The 18,315-nt window shown below is 44.1% G+C and overlaps 1 protein-coding gene and 1 long non-coding RNA gene across 3 annotated transcripts; both read left to right on the top strand.

Moving 5' to 3' along the window:
* Positions 1–4,723: 4,723 nt before the first annotated feature.
* On the top strand, positions 4,724–17,629 carry LOC134181173 (uncharacterized). Of its 2 annotated transcripts, none has more exons than XM_062648391.1 (7): positions 4,724–4,906; positions 12,964–13,224; positions 13,285–13,473; positions 13,538–13,640; positions 13,701–13,867; positions 16,456–16,508; positions 16,567–17,629. In XM_062648391.1, the coding sequence occupies exons 2-7, from the start codon at positions 13,206–13,208 to the stop codon at positions 17,230–17,232; spliced, it is 1,197 nt and encodes a 398-aa protein (XP_062504375.1). In that variant the 5' UTR covers positions 4,724–4,906; positions 12,964–13,205; the 3' UTR covers positions 17,233–17,629. The 2 variants fall into 2 exon arrangements, with proteins under 2 accessions (XP_062504375.1, XP_062504376.1); XM_062648392.1 differs by lacking the exon at positions 4,724–4,906 and adding an exon at positions 12,175–12,497.
* On the top strand, positions 10,992–11,779 carry LOC134181454 (uncharacterized). Its single transcript, XR_009970159.1, has 3 exons — positions 10,992–11,103; positions 11,186–11,316; positions 11,385–11,779. It is a non-coding gene; the product is annotated as an uncharacterized LOC134181454 (long non-coding RNA).
* Positions 17,630–18,315: the final 686 nt, after the last annotated feature.

Genomic DNA, 18,315 nt, shown 5'->3' with positions numbered 1-18,315 from the left:
TGGCAGTACAGTACACCTCACATGTGATCATATCGAGACAGATGGAGTTACCTAGATAGTGATTTCATGTGAATATCCAATTTACTAGAGCAGTAGAGTAAACACAACTAAACTTTTCTTAGAGGCAGTCAGCAATATGATTGTTTTAGACTCTATGCCTTCCACATGCCCTTCCCATCCATCTTAAGTTCACGACTAGAGTCTGAGTTGCAACGGCACGAGTGAGTGAAAACATGCAACCTGTAGAAGCAATAAGAAATATTTGGCTGATTATTAGTTGTATACTGTAAATCAACAAAATTTTGTAAGCATCTAACTTTCGTAAATTTCTTAAGCGATCTCAGATTTACTAAAGTTACATGCTTACTAATTTTTGTAGCTCCAGTTTTTAGGGACACTTCACATAGTACTAATAATCATCACGTGTCATGCGTGCCAGACAGACTGATACCTAGCTGGTGAGCCTAGGCAATAGTAGATATTTACGCGTGGTGCTGTGGTTTTGACATGCCCCCACGTGGACACCTGGTGAGATACTGCTAGGACGTACACACGCCTAGGCGCTTAGCAAATACTTACGCTGTGCTGCATGTGCTTTGATCTTGTTGATTTCGTGTTGATGTTCTGCACAGAAAAGTGGCTATGTTCATCAACGCTTACGAAATTTTGTTGATTTACAGTACCAAAAGAGGGAACCCACAAGTCATGTTTGCAACTTAAAAGTGTTCTTTATTTCTATAATAATACGTTCCATTCATTATTGTGTCCATCTTCAACAATTGAATATTAAGTCACTCTTTAGACTGTACAGTGAACAAATCTGCTATTCACAGGCATCCGACTATCAAAGCCAAAGAGATCGAGGTTTACATAATGACGAATCCAACGGCGATCTTGAAGAGTCAACGTCTTCTGGTCTTCTGATTGACTCAAAGCTATTTTTGCTCCCAATGTGTCAGCTACGTAGAAAGCAAACAAATGTAAGACAAACAAGACAAACAATAGCTTGCAACAAACCAGTCCATGTTTACATTCATAGGCCACAAACCTTGTTGAGAGCAAACGCTGGTTCATTACTAGAATACAATTAATTAACTCTCGCTCATAATCCTCCAGTGGAGTAACTCCCTATAAACACACATTTTGACTGTAATTTAGACAATAAAATCATTTTTCTGTTTGTCCATTCATATCTCAAAATAACTCAATCACTTCCTCAATAACGTTTACATTGAATTTCAGTAAACTAAGCTACTGCATCACAATATCATAACAAATTCCTACATAATTAACTAATTTTAATAAGACAAACTTGTCAACCTTACCAATGCAATATGTCACATGATGGTTCATCTGTTGGTCTGTATGTAACATCAGCAACAGGCTGCAATTGTAACTTTTGCTGAACTTTCCCTCTAGATCTAACGTACGTCTTTCTGACTGTTGTGGCATATCTTCTGTACATAACTTTGATGAATCACTACATTTAATGTCTGCATGATTTAGAGGAAATGTCGTTCAGCTTGTGAGACAAAACCTAAACGAGAATTCTTTCATTCATGTTGTTCTAGTAGGGAAGACATTGTGACACACTTTGACTGAAGCTCGTCCCACTTTTCTGTCTTTGCTAATTGTTGTTCTAAGTCGTGTTGGAGTGCAGGGAGAACAATCCAGAAGACTTTTGTTAACATTTCCATCTTGACATTACTACTACAAAGTCTCTTGGCAGATGGTGTGCAGCGACCAGACTTGACAGTAGATCTACCATAACATTATAACAAATGGTAAATAAATCTTTGATCACTATTCGTCGGTCATCGAACGATTACTATACCTTAGCTTAGCCCGGAAATCTGAGCCTCAGGTAATAATCTAAATGAACAGTGTCCACACTGCACCTGCACAATAGGGTAACTAAAATGTAAGAGAACTCTGTGTGTATAATTGTGCGTACCTATGGAGGGTTGGAGGGGTGCGAACGAACCGACCCACTTCAGTGGGAGGTGCGCTCTTACCTCTTAATACGACCAACTATGCATGCAATATTTGTACCGTGCAGACATAGCGGCTGCATGTATTGCTACTAGAGTGCCGGCCTGGGTGCAACATCCCAGATGCTTATCAGGGCCTGCAGAACGGCTACAACGCTACGGCGCTAGGGCTATAGCCCGTAATAATTTTTTTCAAAAGTTTAAATCTTGAAATTTGCTGGCAGCATGTCGCAGTCCGAGTTCTCAACGAAGAATCGTCTGGGACATGTTCAAACAGCATGTTTTCCACGCAGTCAGTCATGTTTGGTAAGTCTACGGTGGTAGATAATACTAATTAAAATTGATATTGGTGATTCGTGCTACTAATGCGAGTAGCGAAAGATCACGAGACGTGTCAAGTCCTACTTGATCAACTATATTAGAGGCATGCCGGTTAATTACGGGGTTTAGCAAGTTGCCGCTACCACGAGGTATACCTTCATGCTGGTATATTGTGGGGCAAAATTCTAACTCAGGAAACCGAGCTCTTCTCTTTGCGTCATTCGATCCAGCCACTGTTGACACTTTCCTTCTCTTCCTAGACGACACTTGCTTGTCCTTCTTCATCGTTTCAATTAGTTCTTGACCTTCACTTCAATTTATCCAGTCTTGCACACAGTAGCGGATCTAGGGTAGGGGTTGTGGGGGTTGCAACCCCCCCGTTTGTTGGCCTCGGAGTTAAAGCACAAAGTCTTGAAGCCGTATTGTGCTCATTTCCAGTATTTAATTAATTAAAAATAACTAAGCGGATTCTTGACGAAGTGAGACATCTGGCAGCGAAACTCCAGACTCGTGATAAGGATAGCTTAGTTGCGTAGGGAATCGTTCACTCAGTACGTAATTGAAAGAATGAAGGCCACAAGGCAGGATATATACAACCTCTTTGACATCTGGTATCGAGGCATTCTGCGACTCGGAGACAGGATTGGATCCGTTGAATCTGTTTCGAACTTACAGCGAAATCGAAGCAATACACCTGCTATAGTAGTCGGAGTCCGATTGAGCACTACAAACGATCCGTTGCGATACCCCTCCTAGACTTCCTGCTTCTTCAGATGCGTGAACGATCTAATGGTGAGCAAAATAGTGTCCGAGCATTGTTGTTTACAGCGCTTACCCTTCTGGTTCATTCCTACATTAACCCATGGAAAGCCGATCTTCCATTCCCGAAGCCTCTAGGAGGTGAAGTAAGAAGGTGGCAGTCAGTATGGCAAAGAAAATACCAGAAAATGCAAGACCGGGTACCAGCAGACGAAGTTTGGTACATTATTATTACATTGGGAATAATAATGTAATAATAGTTAAGTTAATAATAAGTTGATAGCCAAGTTTGGATAATAACTGGGTATCAGTGACTCCATTTTTCATCCAAACATTGTCATTCAAACAAACTCAATAATAGATGGCCTGAATCAAATACCATATAATAATAATATAATAATAATAATATAATAATAATAATATAATAATAATATAATAATAATAATAATATAATAATATAATAATAATAATAATAATAATAATCACCGCCGTGGCTTAGTAGTTAGCGACAATGGCTACCACTCCATGGTTTGGGGGTTCAAACCCCAGTGACGACAGTAAATTGTGAAACTTGTCTGTCTTTCTTTCTCATGTTTCTCTAGCTTTATCCATGAGACTATGACTCGTTTCAGTCGTTGGGGAGTTTCTGTGGTCTGGCGAACGGTCCGTTGATGATGACGTCCAGTGCTTTCCTGGTGGTCGTTGATATCCACTAGGCGTGCTGTGTCGAGTACGCGGTCACCGTAGTGCCTGCAATCTGTGTCGAATTGGCTAGTCATTGATCGCCGTATGGACTACACGGAAACATGTACCCCGCTGGGCTCACCTGCCTGGTTGGTGGGCGCCCAGATGGGGGTAAAGACCCCACTTGCCCATTATGGAGGGGCATAAAGACACATATAATAATAATATAATAATAATATAATTGATGGAAGATGAACGTCTAGCTGTATCGCTCGTCTCAGAGCTAGCTGAGGAGCGCGTTCCTTGTCGGGAAACCAGGACAGGGCTCGAAAAGTCGGCATCTGGAATCACTGGAGCTGTTCGGAAGACCAGGAATAGTTCTGGGCGTAGGGCGTCTGATTTGAATTTGGCTTCAAATCCCGCTGATGAGACTACTGTGATTGTATTTCTGTTAATTGAGCCATGTCCACAATGGCAACTGGATCGCGATTTGATCGTGATCTGATCGCGATAAATCATCCGATCCACATCGAGAGGTGGATTCGATTTACATCGGATCGCGATCGCTTGAATTTAATTAGAAATAGTGGGCGTAGCATTATCTCTGATGTTGCTGGCAGATTTATTTGCTTACAACTATTGCTGTTCATGTTGTTTATTGTAGAGAGAATATTGGCATATCCCCATACTCTTAAAAGAAATACTCATTTGACCATGACCATTGATTGACAGTCGGCTCGTCCCATGCAGTGTCCGGGTCGTCCTCTGGTACTGGCAATTCCAAGTTGCGCAGACCGGTGGTTATTCTGTTGGCAGGGTCGAAAAGTTTGTCCAAATGATGCCCACCGTTCCTAGCGAATCTTGTGTTTTGGCTAACAGGAACGGCAATGCAACAAGACGACGGAAATGGACGCGACGAATGAATAGGGAAGTGATATTTTGTTATTACCACGTGTTGTTGTCATGCAAGTTCTCTGCTTTCAGAAAACCCATGCATCAGCTGTGGTGTGAACGAAATCCTTCTCTGATTGACGTCTCTGAGCAGCGTTTGGCAGACCAGAAGCGATATCTCCTAACTTCTGGAAGTCTGACTGAATCAGAGTTGGAGGAGATTAAACGCGAGGCCGCACAGGATGGAAAGCCTGTCTCAGGTTTGTTATCTGTTACGACTGATGTTTGTCCTGGTGTGCAGATGTCGGCGTTGGATGTGGTTTCTGCTCTATCAGCTGATAGTTCAGTTGTCACGCCTTTGCTTGGCAATGTGTCACCTTGCATGGCTTCAGTCAGGATGGCGCCTGCTGCACGTGGTGGAAAACCTGTCGTGTCAATGATGCAAGAGGATCATGAATTTGCTAATCACTTGGAAGATGGCTCCCTTGTTCAGTCAGTCACTGTTCTCTCTAAGGACTCCTCATCTGCAAGAGATAGTGGTGATATCCTATCCGTAGATGACACTTTGGATTCAGTTCAGTGCAGTGCTGTCAGGGAATCACCATCCCCTTGTGACTCTGTAAGCTCTGATCTGATGACTACACATCCTAGTTTAGCTTCTCAGCTAGAAAGGATGGAAACTCCTACATCTCAACTCAGTCCAGACTCCTGCCAAACGGAGGATGGTCTTTCGCTTGATTGTGATGCTGCTGTGGACCCTGTACTTCATCGAGAGTTTCTTGAGGAGTTGCAGAAAGTCAGGCAAATTCCTATCTGTGAGAGACAACGCCTTCCAAGGATCTTTGTGAACAGTGGAACCCTAAAGCTTATTGGTGATCTTAACACGATCATCAGTTCGTTGAAGGGTGAACCAGATATGAGTGAAATCAGTTACCTGGTATACTCTGCTGCTTCGCTAGTGTCCAAAAGGCGGGGCTTAAAGACGACAAAGTCAACCAATTCTCAAACACCGACATGGAGACGAAGGCTGGATATGGAGATTCTCACACTTCGACGTGCGATCTCACTGTTGCTGGAGGTTAGAAAGGGTTCATCGGGCATTCGTATGTTACATGAACTCCGACGTCTTCGGCATCGGTTGGGCATTTCCTGTTCGGAGAGTTGTGAGGTCTCCATCAATCGATTGAAAATGGAACTTAAGTCCAAGGTCGAGCGGACCAGGAGGCTGGAGAAGAATCGTAAGAGACTTCGCCAGAATGGTTTGTTTCAACGAGATGCTGGACGGTTTTACAGAGAACTGGATAAACAGACTATCCAGGTCACTTCCCCGCCATCCGAGTCTGAGATCGAACAGTATTGGGGTGGTATCCTAGAAACTGAGGTACATCACAATGAGTCTGCCTTCTGGCTGAGACGTCAAACTGATGGCCAGACGCACCGGAAAGATGAGCAGCAGTGGCTACCTATCTCAGACAATGAGGTCACATCGTGTCTCAAAAGGATGGGGAACTGGAAGTCTCCTGGTCCAGGCAAGGTTTATGGTTTCTGGGTCAAGCGTATCACGTGTCTTCACACTGATCTGACTCGTAACTATAACCTGCTGCTTCAGAATCCAGACTCTGTACCCGACTGGTTGTCTCAAGGAATAACCACTCTGATTCTTAAGAATGACAAGACTGAGCAGGCCAAAAATTACAGGCCTATCACGTGTCTGTCTGTCTTCTATAAGACCCTCACCTCAGTCATCAGGCAGAGGATTGCAGGGCATTTGGATCAGAGAAACCTCATGGCTCCGGAGCAGAAGGGTTGTCGACAGGGATCTTTTGGTGCAAAGGATCAGCTGTTGATCAACAAGCTGCTTACCGAAGACTGTAGGACCAGGCACAAGAGCTTGAGCATGGCTTGGGTGGACTACCAGAAAGCCTATGACAGCGTGCCACACAGTTGGTTGCTCCAATGCCTTCAGCTGCATAAGATCAGTCCAGTCTTGTGCGGGTTCTTGTCACATGTGATGAAGAGGTGGAGGACATCGATGGTACTTTCTTGCGGGAATAGTACGATCAAGACAAGGCTTATGCAGATCAGGAGGGGTATTTTCCAAGGTGACTCACTTTCTCCACTTCTCTTCTGTATGGCTCTCAATCCTCTGAGTAAGGAGTTGAACAGAACGGGTTACGGCTACCGGATGACCACTGGGCATGGTGAGACTGCCAAACGTCAGCTTATCAGTCATCTACTTTACATGGATGATCTGAAGCTGTATGGCAGAAACTCTGATCAGTTGGACGGGTTGTTGCACACGGTTCGTACCTTCTCTGATGACATCCAGATGAAGTTTGGTCTGGACAAATGTGCTGTTGCACACTTTGTCAACGGCAGACTATCTGGACACAACTCTGGGGTGACGGTAGGAAAAACGGACACCATCAACTGTCTGGAACCGGGTCAAGTCTACAAGTACTTGGGTGTAGATGAGAGTAACGGTATTTAGCACAGCATGATGCGGGAGAGACTCCGTCGCGAGTACTTGCGCAGAGTGAAGGTGGTTCTCCGGACTGAGTTGTATGGTCGGAACAAGATTCTAGCCATCAATGGGTTTGCACTACCGGTTCTCACTTACGGTTTTGGCGTCATTCATTGGGGGTGCACGGACCTGCAGCAGCTCGATCGACGGACCAGAAAGCTCCTCTCTATGCACGGTGTCCACCATCCTGCTGCGGACGTTGACCGACTGTACGCTCCTTGCAGTGATGGGGGTAGGGGGTTACAACAGATTGAATCGACATATCAATCTTGTATTGTGAGGCTGAACTGTTACCTTGCTGACAGTTCTGATCCTTTCATGCAGATGATACGGGAGTGTAACTCTGGAAAATCTTCACACTCGATCAAGCGCATGGCTTGTCGGTTTACTGCACAGCTGCGGAGGAGTCTTGCTTCGGACGACAAGTCGCAGAGCTTACACAGGAATGCATCCATCTCGGTTGAAGGTGGCTTCGAGCAAGCGCCTAAAACAGATGCGAGACATTACCGTACGTGTTGCAGTTCTCTTCGTGTGCGGTCCTGGAGCGGGAAGCCTATGCACGGGCAGTATCGCCGTCTCACTGAGCAACCGCCTGTGGACATGAAAGAGACCTACGGATGGCTAAAGGCAGCGAATCTTCCTGCTGCAACTGAGGGACTGGTTGTTGCTGCTCAAGACCAAGCTCTTCGGACTCGGTACTATGAGCGCAAGATTCTACATCGTGATGTCAGTCCTACTTGCCGCATGTGCAGTGTAGGCCTGGAGACAGTCGACCACATTGTGGAAGGCTGTAGTGCTTTGGCACCGACGGACTACACTGATCGACACAATCAGGTGGCCTCCATCATTCACTGGGATGTTTGTCGCCATTTTGGGGTTCCAGTGGAGAGCAGATGGTACCGGCATCATCCTGATAGGCTTGTGAAGACGGATGACATTACTATGATGTGGGATACCACCATCCCCACTGCCAGGAAGATCAAAGCCAATCGTCCAGACATCTGTCTCAGAAATAGGAAAACAAACACTTGTCTTCTTATTGATATCAGCTGTCCTGCTGATGGCAACATTGGCAAGAAACATGCTGAGAAGTTGGCGAAGTACAACGACTTGCGAGTGGAGATAAGCCGCATGTGGCATTGTCGAACACTGGTGATTCCGGTGGTCTTGGGAGCTTTGGGCACAGTGCACGCAGGTATTGCACGGTGGCTGGACATTATTCCAGGTCATCACAACCTGCAGCACTTACAGAAAACAGTGCTTCTGGGATCTACTCAAATCCTTCGTAAAGTCATGTCTTCTTTCTAGACAGCCGTGATGGTCTAAGTACTTCTGAAGCAGGGTTTGCTTCCGGTACTTGTAATAGACTTTACAAACCAGACTGATCTGGTTGAGCACGACACATATAATAATAAATACGTAATAATAAAAACGGCGTGGCTTAGTGGTTAGCGACAATGGCTACCACTCCATGGTTTGGGAGTTCAAACCCCAGTGACGACAGTAAATTATGAAACTTGTCTGTCTTTCTCTCTCATATTTCTCTAGCTTTATCCATGAGATATGACTCGTTTCAGTCAGTGGTCCGCTGACGATGACGTTCAGTGCTTTCCTAGTGGTCATTGATATCCACTAGGCATGCTGTGCGATATTCGCGGTCACCGTAATGCCTGCAATATATATCAAATTGGCTAGTCATTGATCGTCGTGTGGACTACACAGAACATGGACCCTGCTGGGCTCACGTGCCGGGTTTGTGGGCGCACAGATGGGGGCAAAGACCCCACTTGCCCATTATGGAGGGGCATAGCGACACATAAAATCCTTAGTGCAAAGCCTCTGCGTGCCATAGCTATGCAGCTTCACGTCCACCATATTAAACATATGGACATTTATTTGATCACGTGTTACGTGGTTGCACGTGACCTGCACACACTACTGTTTCACACGTTGGTAATAACCCTAGTGGAAAAGTTGGAGCGATCGACTATCGATCGTCCGAAGTCATAGGCGATCGCTTGAAGATAGGGTTGATCTCAAGCAACTGGTCGATTCTCAAGCGATCGCAGAAGCGCAGCCTAGTCGCTCGCGCGATGCGATCATCGAACGCGCGAGCATTTGCATGAATGGATGTGTTCTCAAGCGATCGCTTGACTAGTCGATCGATCGATCAGCATCTCAGTCGATCTCGATCTCACTGTGATCGATCGATCGATCGTCATGATGCCTATTAGCTAACTTTAGACTAGACGAACGCATGCATGTGTTCTTAAGCAATTGATCGACCATAGTATATCTAAGTTGTAGGGTAGGTGTACCTTAGACTCGTGCCCAGTCCTCCTCCGCGCTAGGTTGCTTACACCACGTGCGCTAGCTGTCACGTGTGTATACGTCCATGTGGTTTCACACGTGTGGTTGGCCTAAGCACGGAGGAGGACTGGGACCATGCTTCGTCACGTGACATGCTTTGAGTCTAATTAAGTTATTTAGCTCAGCCCCCTGGTCTCAGCTAAGATTTCTAATAGTTTGCAGAGGCTCTGCTAAACGGCACAGCAGGTGGTAGATTAGCAAGAGCCTAACTTGCCTCCAACCGGTCAGTCGCCTGGCCTCACAAATCAACGCACATGCACGATCCTCTTCGCAAAACTGCCGGCTAGCAGTCGGACTCTCGCAAACGTTCCATCTCGGACGACAGAGTCGTTTCTACTAATTGCCAATTGATTGGCGTCTCCGCATAATCTCTTGAGACATGTTGCTTCGCTGGAGTTGGACAAGTTCCACTTACTTGATTCGAATCTTGTCGATTTCTCCTTGTGACTCCTACAGGTCAAACAGGCACTCTGCACATGCACACCTCTTGTACGTATGCGTGTCTTACTTGCATAAGGCGAGGGGTGATTCCGCAAGTCTGAAGCGTCAGTAGACTGTGCTATAGCTCCAACAGAGACTGGTGCGAAGGCAATACCATCGTAGACGTATGTTTTGGTGGCATGGTCCATCCTGTGGCGAGCTTCCAGGAAAGCTTGTCTCACAATACGAGCCACCTCGACGTGACTGATATTAGCTTGAAATTGGTCCAACAAAATCTGCTGGACGTAACTAACAGGGACGCCTGAACGCGATCCTCTGGCAGATACAGGGATCAGGAACCGTCGCAGCCTTTTGAAAAAGAGAGGCTTTACCTTCACGTACACGTGTGGCTCGACAGGTATCTAGAAGGTTTAGGCGCGCGCGAATGCACATGTACTTACCATCGAGACCGCTCTTCTCGAAAGTCCTTCTCTAGTCGCAATCTCACGGACATGAACACCATCAACAAGTTATCGACACGTAATGGCGTAGTGGCTCTATAATTGTTGTGTACTTAGTCTTTCTAATTGTGTGATTGTGCATTACAAAAGCCCTCCTACGGAAACTATCATGCTAAATAGAAGTCGTATCTACCAATCATGTCACGCCATTTCAGTCACGTTACAAACATGTTTGTCACGTGACGAAGCATGGTTCCAGTCCTCCTCCGTGCTTAAGCCAACCACACGTGTGAAACCACATGGACGTATACACACGTGACAGCTAGCGCACGTGGTGTAAGCAACCTAGCGCGGAGGAGGACTGGGCACGAGTCTAGGTGTACCTAATTGTGGACACTCCCCGGTAATTTGAGTTACAATCGCTGTTTTCTCTGGCAGCCTGCACGAAGAGACAGTGAAACATGTCCGATATACACACCATTGTCTAGCCTTCGTAACTTACCTGTACGACTACAATTGCACAACGTCAGCTAGCGCACTAGCAAAATATACGGGATAGCCTCTGTAAACAGCTTGGACACGGGGTGTATCCTAATTGTGGACATTGTTTTCTCCGTTACAGAAAGCGACTGAGCCTGAGTAACAGCTGGACTAGATACCTGAATGGTTGCCTCACAAGCTGGTATTTTGGGCCGCAATCAAAACCATGTTCTGTGGTGTATCACCTCTGTGTAAAATGGCGTCGTGTCTTTCAAATTTTGCAGAAACCAAGTGTTCTGTCTACGATACAATGCAGGAGACGATCTATCATGTTTAGATGAACGTCTGAACTGTAAACTGTGGTTCTAGAATCTTTTTGCGTTGCTGGTAGAGCTGATTATTGATATCAGACAAGGTAGTTTTGACCTTCCACCTATCCTAGGTGAGTTTGTAGGTTTTCATTTTGTGTCTTATTGTTGCCAGATCTAGTAGCAGTGAAGACAGTCAAATTCTGACTGGATTACGAATGTCGGTGATATTGACATTCCACCTACTTTGTTCGTTCTCATTTCATACCCTATTGTGGCCAGATGTAGTAGCAGTGAAAACAGCTAGATTGTCAGTGGATTACTGATGTCTAGATCTAGTATGAGTGAAGATATTCAGGTGTTTACTGAACTGGAATTACACGTTCGCTCCACGCACATAATGCGCATCTTTAGCACGTTACAAGTCAACGTAACTATAGGCTCAAAACTTTACCAAGGTACTCGATAATTGCTTAACTAACGTCAGGGCACTTTCATGATCCAATAAAAGAACGATTCGTGTACCTCGAATTTGTGGACGTGATGGGAGGAACCTTGTACGTGCTAGCAGTTTCGCAGAGGAATCGTCGAGATACACAACAGAACTTGGTTTTGATTGCGGCCCAAAATACCAGCTTGTGCGGCAACCATTCAGGTATCTAGTCCAGCTGTTACTCAGACCAATCGCTTTCTGTGGCGGAGAAAAAAATGTCCACAATTAGGATACACCCCCGTTTGAGCTGTTCACAGACGTTATCCCGTATATTTTGCTAGTGCGCTAGCAGACGTTGTGCGATTCAAGTCGTACAGGTATTGTTCCACAGCTTAGGCATTGGTGCGTACATAGGACATGTTTTCCTCTCTCTCCGTTGCAGGTTACCAGAGAAAGAGTGTTTGTAACTCAAATTACCAGGGAGTGTCCACAATTAGGAACACCTACCCTACTTCTACATGACATGCAATGACGAACAATTATCTAGATACTACCTGTACTAGATGTACTGATTCTGTGAAGGCATGCGTTTACGGATCGAGAGACATTGCATGCGGTACGTGCATGTATCTTAGGGCCTGTCCACACTAGACCAGAATGGATCGCGATCGGGACAGCGAGCGTCCACACTGCACTTTGAAAACGATACGCCTCATTTCGCTATCACGTGACTGATGACCGATGTGTATGTGTGGTTTCTTTGCTTGTAGAAAGCGTTGATACAGCGACGTAAGGTGAGCGAGAACAAAGACGAGTGAGGATTGCTTTCCGACTACACGCATAGCGTACGTGAAGGTAACGCCCACTATTTCTAATTGGATTCAACCGATCGCGATCGAATCCACCTCGCGATGTGGATCGGACGGATCGCGATCGAGTTGGACAGCGTTGCGGTTGGATCGCGATCGGATCGCGATCCAGTTGCCAGTGTGGACAGGCCTTTACGACGTGTAATCTAACACTGTACATTGTACCTATCTAAGTGCGTATGCATGTCCACTCTTCAGATATGCACAGCTATGATGTTTTTACAGAAGACTTTGCGTAAAGGTCTAGCTACAGCCTCGATATGTCTTCAAAGATAATGTACATTACATTCAATCACATCGGCATACCACTACTGCATGTCTGCCTGTATATAATACTTATGCGTACTATTCTGATTCTTTATATTGTTATGGTCTCACACCTGTTCAATTGTATACTCTTGATAATTGTGTATAACCTACCAATATGCTATAGCTATATCATTTTGTAACAGATTTCAAACTATGGAAAGAAAAACTTGAAAGAGATCATCAATCTTCATTTGTCAAATCAAGTGGTTCCAAGAGAACCAAGACTAATACTACTCATTCTTACTCATGCAAAAAATCTGGTTCTCATGTCAGCAAGAGCAGAGGAAAGAGCCAAATTAAATCACAGGGATCTTCAAAAGTAGGACATCATTAAGAAATCAAGAGGGCCACTCTTCTGTCATCCTGGGTACTGAAAAAATACAAGATGCCCAGGAAAGACCACGGTATTTCTATTTCTGTGTTGGCATCTACCTATACTAGACATAGCAAGTATTCTTTTACAGCTGTACTACATTTGTTTTGTGATGAAACAACCATGTCTAAGCTTGAAAGAGATGGTCAACTGATAGAGAAAACTGACATCCCGGCGAGGCCAGAAGAACTTCCTGACGACATAGTAGAAGTAGACTTTGAGAGTAGTCATCTGTCAAAGTATTTTAGTTCCCAAGCCTGGCATCACCTTTTGGAGACAGGCAATACCTTCCAATGTAATGCATCTGCAATCAGGATAACTAAAATATTGTTTCTTTGTTTCAGTTGAACTAAAGCAGAGACAGTGGCATTGTGGGAATTGTGACTTAGTAACAACCCAGCTAAATATGGTCCAATGCGATGGCGAGTGTGGAAAATGGTTCCATTGGTGCTGTCTTGTGGTTTAATCTCCCATAGTATCTGCAATAATTCTTACATTCTGGTCTAGGAATTGTGTTGGACTTCGAGAAGAACCGACTGACATGTGGCAATGCGACAAATGTTTGCTTTCCATAGGACAGAATACAATTATACCAAATACCAGTGTCAGAGCTCAGAATACGTCATCAATGCTGCAACTGCTACGGAATGCTTCCAGATATTCAACAACAATGGGTATGACTACCATGCTCATGCAAATATCATGGCGGTTATGATGTATTTATATATATATATATATATATATATATATATATATATATATATATATGTATGTATGTATGTATGTATGTATGTCATGCCCAAGGCAGAGCTGTCTGCTACTGGGCGCGTCCACTGGTGGCGGATAGTGGAAAAGCCTTTAGATATAAAGGTTAGCTGCGATATAAGCAGGGTACTCCCTGACGAATAAGCAGTCGCGGACCAACAGCGGTAATGTTAGCAGAGCGTGAGTGAGTCTGGGGTGGCGCCTTTGTCTCAATGAAAAGCTCACAAAGCTTTATAACGACATTATGACATGACGAGTACTGGCCGCCAATTAAAAAACGTCAGTGCCAAATGCAACTCAGTGGTGTGACAATCTACAGCTATAGGAGCATTAAGCCAATATGCTACTGTCTTTGTTTTGTAAGTTCTGCAAAATGTGACGGTAAATTTTGGAAGTCTGGTGTGGCTGGCATTCACAGTTACAGCAAGAATCAGGCACTCCAGCAGGGTAATGTGGCATACTTTTCTGGCAGTTGCACAGACCGAAACGTGCTTCTGGCAAGCCACTGCATCTTGTTCTGCTTTTCTACTTGTTGCTATTACTAGCCCCAGTGGATAGAAGGCATTTCAAGACGAGAGAGTGGATCTGGGCATGCACATCCCTTATTCACTTTAATCTATTCCACGTGCAGGTTTCTCTTTTGTGTCGCTTTTTGTTTTTCTTGGAATTTTTCTTTTTCTGTTTCTTCCAAAGTCTCACGGCGATGGAGGAATGGTGACGGCGGCAGGCGTAGGATTGCGCTGGGAGTCGCTAGCCATGATTCTGCACGTGAGCGGTACCAGTAAGATGGTCGTTTGTGAATTAAGCGGGGGTGAAGTTCACACTCGGTCCTGCTGGTATGGCTGGGCAGCACTATTTAGTGATAGCACTGCCCACCTCACTCGAGGAAGGGCCTAGAAAAGGTGGCCTAAACAAAGCTCACCCTCTTTGTCCCTTGCATTGAATCTTTTGTTATGAAATGCCAATTTCGTTGGGCTGGTCACATGTCTCGAATGCCTAATGATAGAATTCCCAAACAACTCCTTTTTGGTCAACTGGAACAGGGCCATCGTCATCAAGGTGGTCCTAAATTACGTTATAAAGATTCTATCAAGGCTAATATGAAATCTTGTGGGATTGACTTCCTGCATTTTGAGAAAGTATCCAGTGATAGAACAAACTGGAGATCTCTCTGCCATTCATCACTCCAACAGTTTGAAGAAAATCGTATTAGACATCTTCAAGCTCAACGTCAGAAACGGAAAGAACAAATTGTTCCTACCAACAAGTCATTTGTTTGTCAATCTTGTGGAAAGGAATGCCGTTCAAAAGCAGGTGTTAAATCCCACCAGAGACACAGAGGACACTAAAGAGAGTCATCACTGTTATCAGTGGACATGCCATCATCATCATGTATGTCATGACATGCCTTCAAAATACATATACTGTAAATCAAATCATTTTGCAAGCAAATACATTTAGCAATCTGAAGCCAAACTCTTTCACAATCAATTTAATTTGGCAAAACTGACATTGCCTGAGACTGCTATACAAGGACTCCAATATGAAATGTCTTGTTCAATCAAAGAGGCACGATATCAATATCGTCAGCTATAACCACAGGTACGATCATCATTGACTACTAGGAATGTCTCACAAACCCACTTTGTTTTGCACGTGTTTTGTCTGATAAAGCCAAACAAAATACCTCTATACAAACAACGTCATGGTTTTAACACATTCAATATACTAGTACGTTTGATGTTGACTGTCTGTAAGTTGTTGGTAACAACTTCAGCAAGTTATTAACTTGAAAAATTTGCCAGTCCTGGCAAAATTTACAAAATTCAAAACTATTTCATTTACAGTATTAATTCTGTCATGACATATTATTTATAGTATACATGGCCCGTCCTTCGTACGGGCAAGATACTGTAGTGTAAAGATAGGTCCGTGGACACGTCACGTGCATCTTTGTTGCGAGGTCCCGGATGCGCTGAATGAATTCGAATCTTGCTCTTCCATGTTCGCGCTTGTTTCGATAGAAATCGACACACTCCCCGTGTAGCACTTGCTGCAGAAAACGTGTAGGTTTGATTCGGTGCAAATGCAATCAGAATTTGGAGAGAAACGAAAGCGATAAAAGAGTAAGTTTTGTCGGCAAGAGATATTCGATCGCTCGAAGCTTTGCGAAGGACGGCGATGCATACGGTCTACACAGGACTGGTGCGGACGTGTGTTCGAATGAACCGGGATGTGTAGCGTTTGCGTCATCGAGAAATTTTACGCTGGGGTCGATCCCTCGAAAGGGGACCCGGTGCGTAATTTTTTAATTTCTTTTACGCAAACCTTCCTCTGTGCGTGCCGAGTGTGCGTGCCGATTTCGGTTGCAAACGGACAAAAGACGTGGCCCCCAAACGCGAACACACACACACACACACACACACACACACACACAGACAATTTGAGCTTTATATAGTAGATATGTACTACTCATTTTGTGATTTCAATTGGACAGGCACCATAACAAAGTCCACAACAAAGCATACAACACATGACAAAATCATTGAGGTAATTAACACACTATAACAATACCAATACGTCATTGTTGTACATATGCCTATGCTAGGGTGTTCTGAACAAGAACATACTGCCATGTCCTGGAACAGTAGTACGTATACCAGAGAGGGTCATTCAAAGTCCAATTAAAAAGAAGCTAGGAATGTGGACGATTCATATTGACAGATTTCTAGCTTCTGAGGGCAGACAACGATCTGCAGTAAAAGGAGATGGTAACTGCCTCTTCAGAGCTATGTCAAAACAACTCTTTGGAACAGATACCCTTCACCGCCAGCTTAGGGAATTTCTTGCAGGTGTCATAGTGCTTAACCATGACAGATACCAACAATTTTATATTCCTTCTGAAACAACAACATTTCAACAACACCAAAAATCCATTCATCAACTAGGAGTGTGGGGAACACAGATTGAAATGCAGGCAGCGAGAGACAGCTACCAAATGCCTGTGTATGTGTGCTCTCCCCATCCCACAACTAGACAAATCAGGTGGCTACACGTCAAGCCATCCTATAGTCCTCAAGTACCGGACACATCACAACTGCCACAGCTGTCTCTGTTGTACACCAATGGTCGTATTGAAATAGCACATACTGGTTGTCATTACGACAGCATATGCACTAGTAACGGGCAAACTTTACAGTTTCCTGAGCAGCCAGATGAGGACAAAGAATATGAGGTCTGTAGGATCAATGACAATGAAACTGACAGTGATTAACTACGTCACTTCCGTACCTGCAGAACAGATTCTGCTAGAAAGTATCTAAAGATGTAGTTACTTGGCAACGTTTGTAAGGTTTTTAATAATGCAATATAAATGTTATAAAAAATACATGTGTAGTTAACTAGAATCAATATGTGTGAACGTAAGTCTGGATACAACGGCTTTACCATCAAATCTGATTCTTCTTTCTACTATACGTATCTTCCAAATTTTCATCAGCATCCTAATATACATAGATAGGCACATGCATGCGCATGTGTAAAGTATATGCAACAGTCGGGTTTTGCTTTTTGCCACTTTGACTATGGAAATGCTGCCCGCGTCTGCAAGTTACTACGGTATCTTGCAGCAGCTCTTTTTTCCTGATCCTTTACTAATCCTGATCCTTTACTATTCTAGACGTTGTTTTGAAATTTCACTCTGCGGCTGTATAGTACGGGCTCGCTCGCACAGGTGGGAATGCAATGAGCACCCATTATTATTTTAGTTTGTAGTCCTTGTACACTGTTTGTAGCATCCCACTAAGACAAAGTTGTTACTTAACACAGAAGCACTGATATTGTAACCTGGTTACTCCATGAGGTGTGAAATTCACCTCATTCTTATTAGTAATGAAACAGAACCTTGTGAACACGTGTTGTAATTGAAAGCATGACAATTACATAACAAATTGGCATTAGAAAAAGACAGTTCTTAGGCAGTTAGAATTAGGTGGCCAAATTTATAGAGCAACGCATTAAGCAACAAAAGTCGGCATGTGACATCTACCCAAGATATAGTTGATGGTCAATACTGGCACCAATGACACTGGAGTGCTACAAGCTGTAGCAGAATCTGAGATTACGAGCATACTGTGTGCGTACTGTATGCATGTAGACTACATTTCACCTGGACTTTAATTGATGGCTGTTCAGTGTTCGGAATTTCCTGTAACTGTATGGTAGTTATATGTTTTGGGACTGGGACCGGTAACATAACTAGCTTGGGAAAGTTTTGGGTATGACAGTGGGTATATAGAATAGCTATCTAGAGTTACACTATTGCTATTGCATTTGAATTGCATGCCTAGAGCCATGA

Source organism: Corticium candelabrum, chromosome 6 (assembly GCF_963422355.1).
Source record: "Corticium candelabrum chromosome 6, ooCorCand1.1, whole genome shotgun sequence".
Taxonomy (NCBI): domain Eukaryota; kingdom Metazoa; phylum Porifera; class Homoscleromorpha; order Homosclerophorida; family Plakinidae; genus Corticium; species Corticium candelabrum.
The sequence above is the reverse complement of the archived record's forward strand: the minus strand, read 5'-3'. Positions and strand labels throughout refer to the sequence as shown.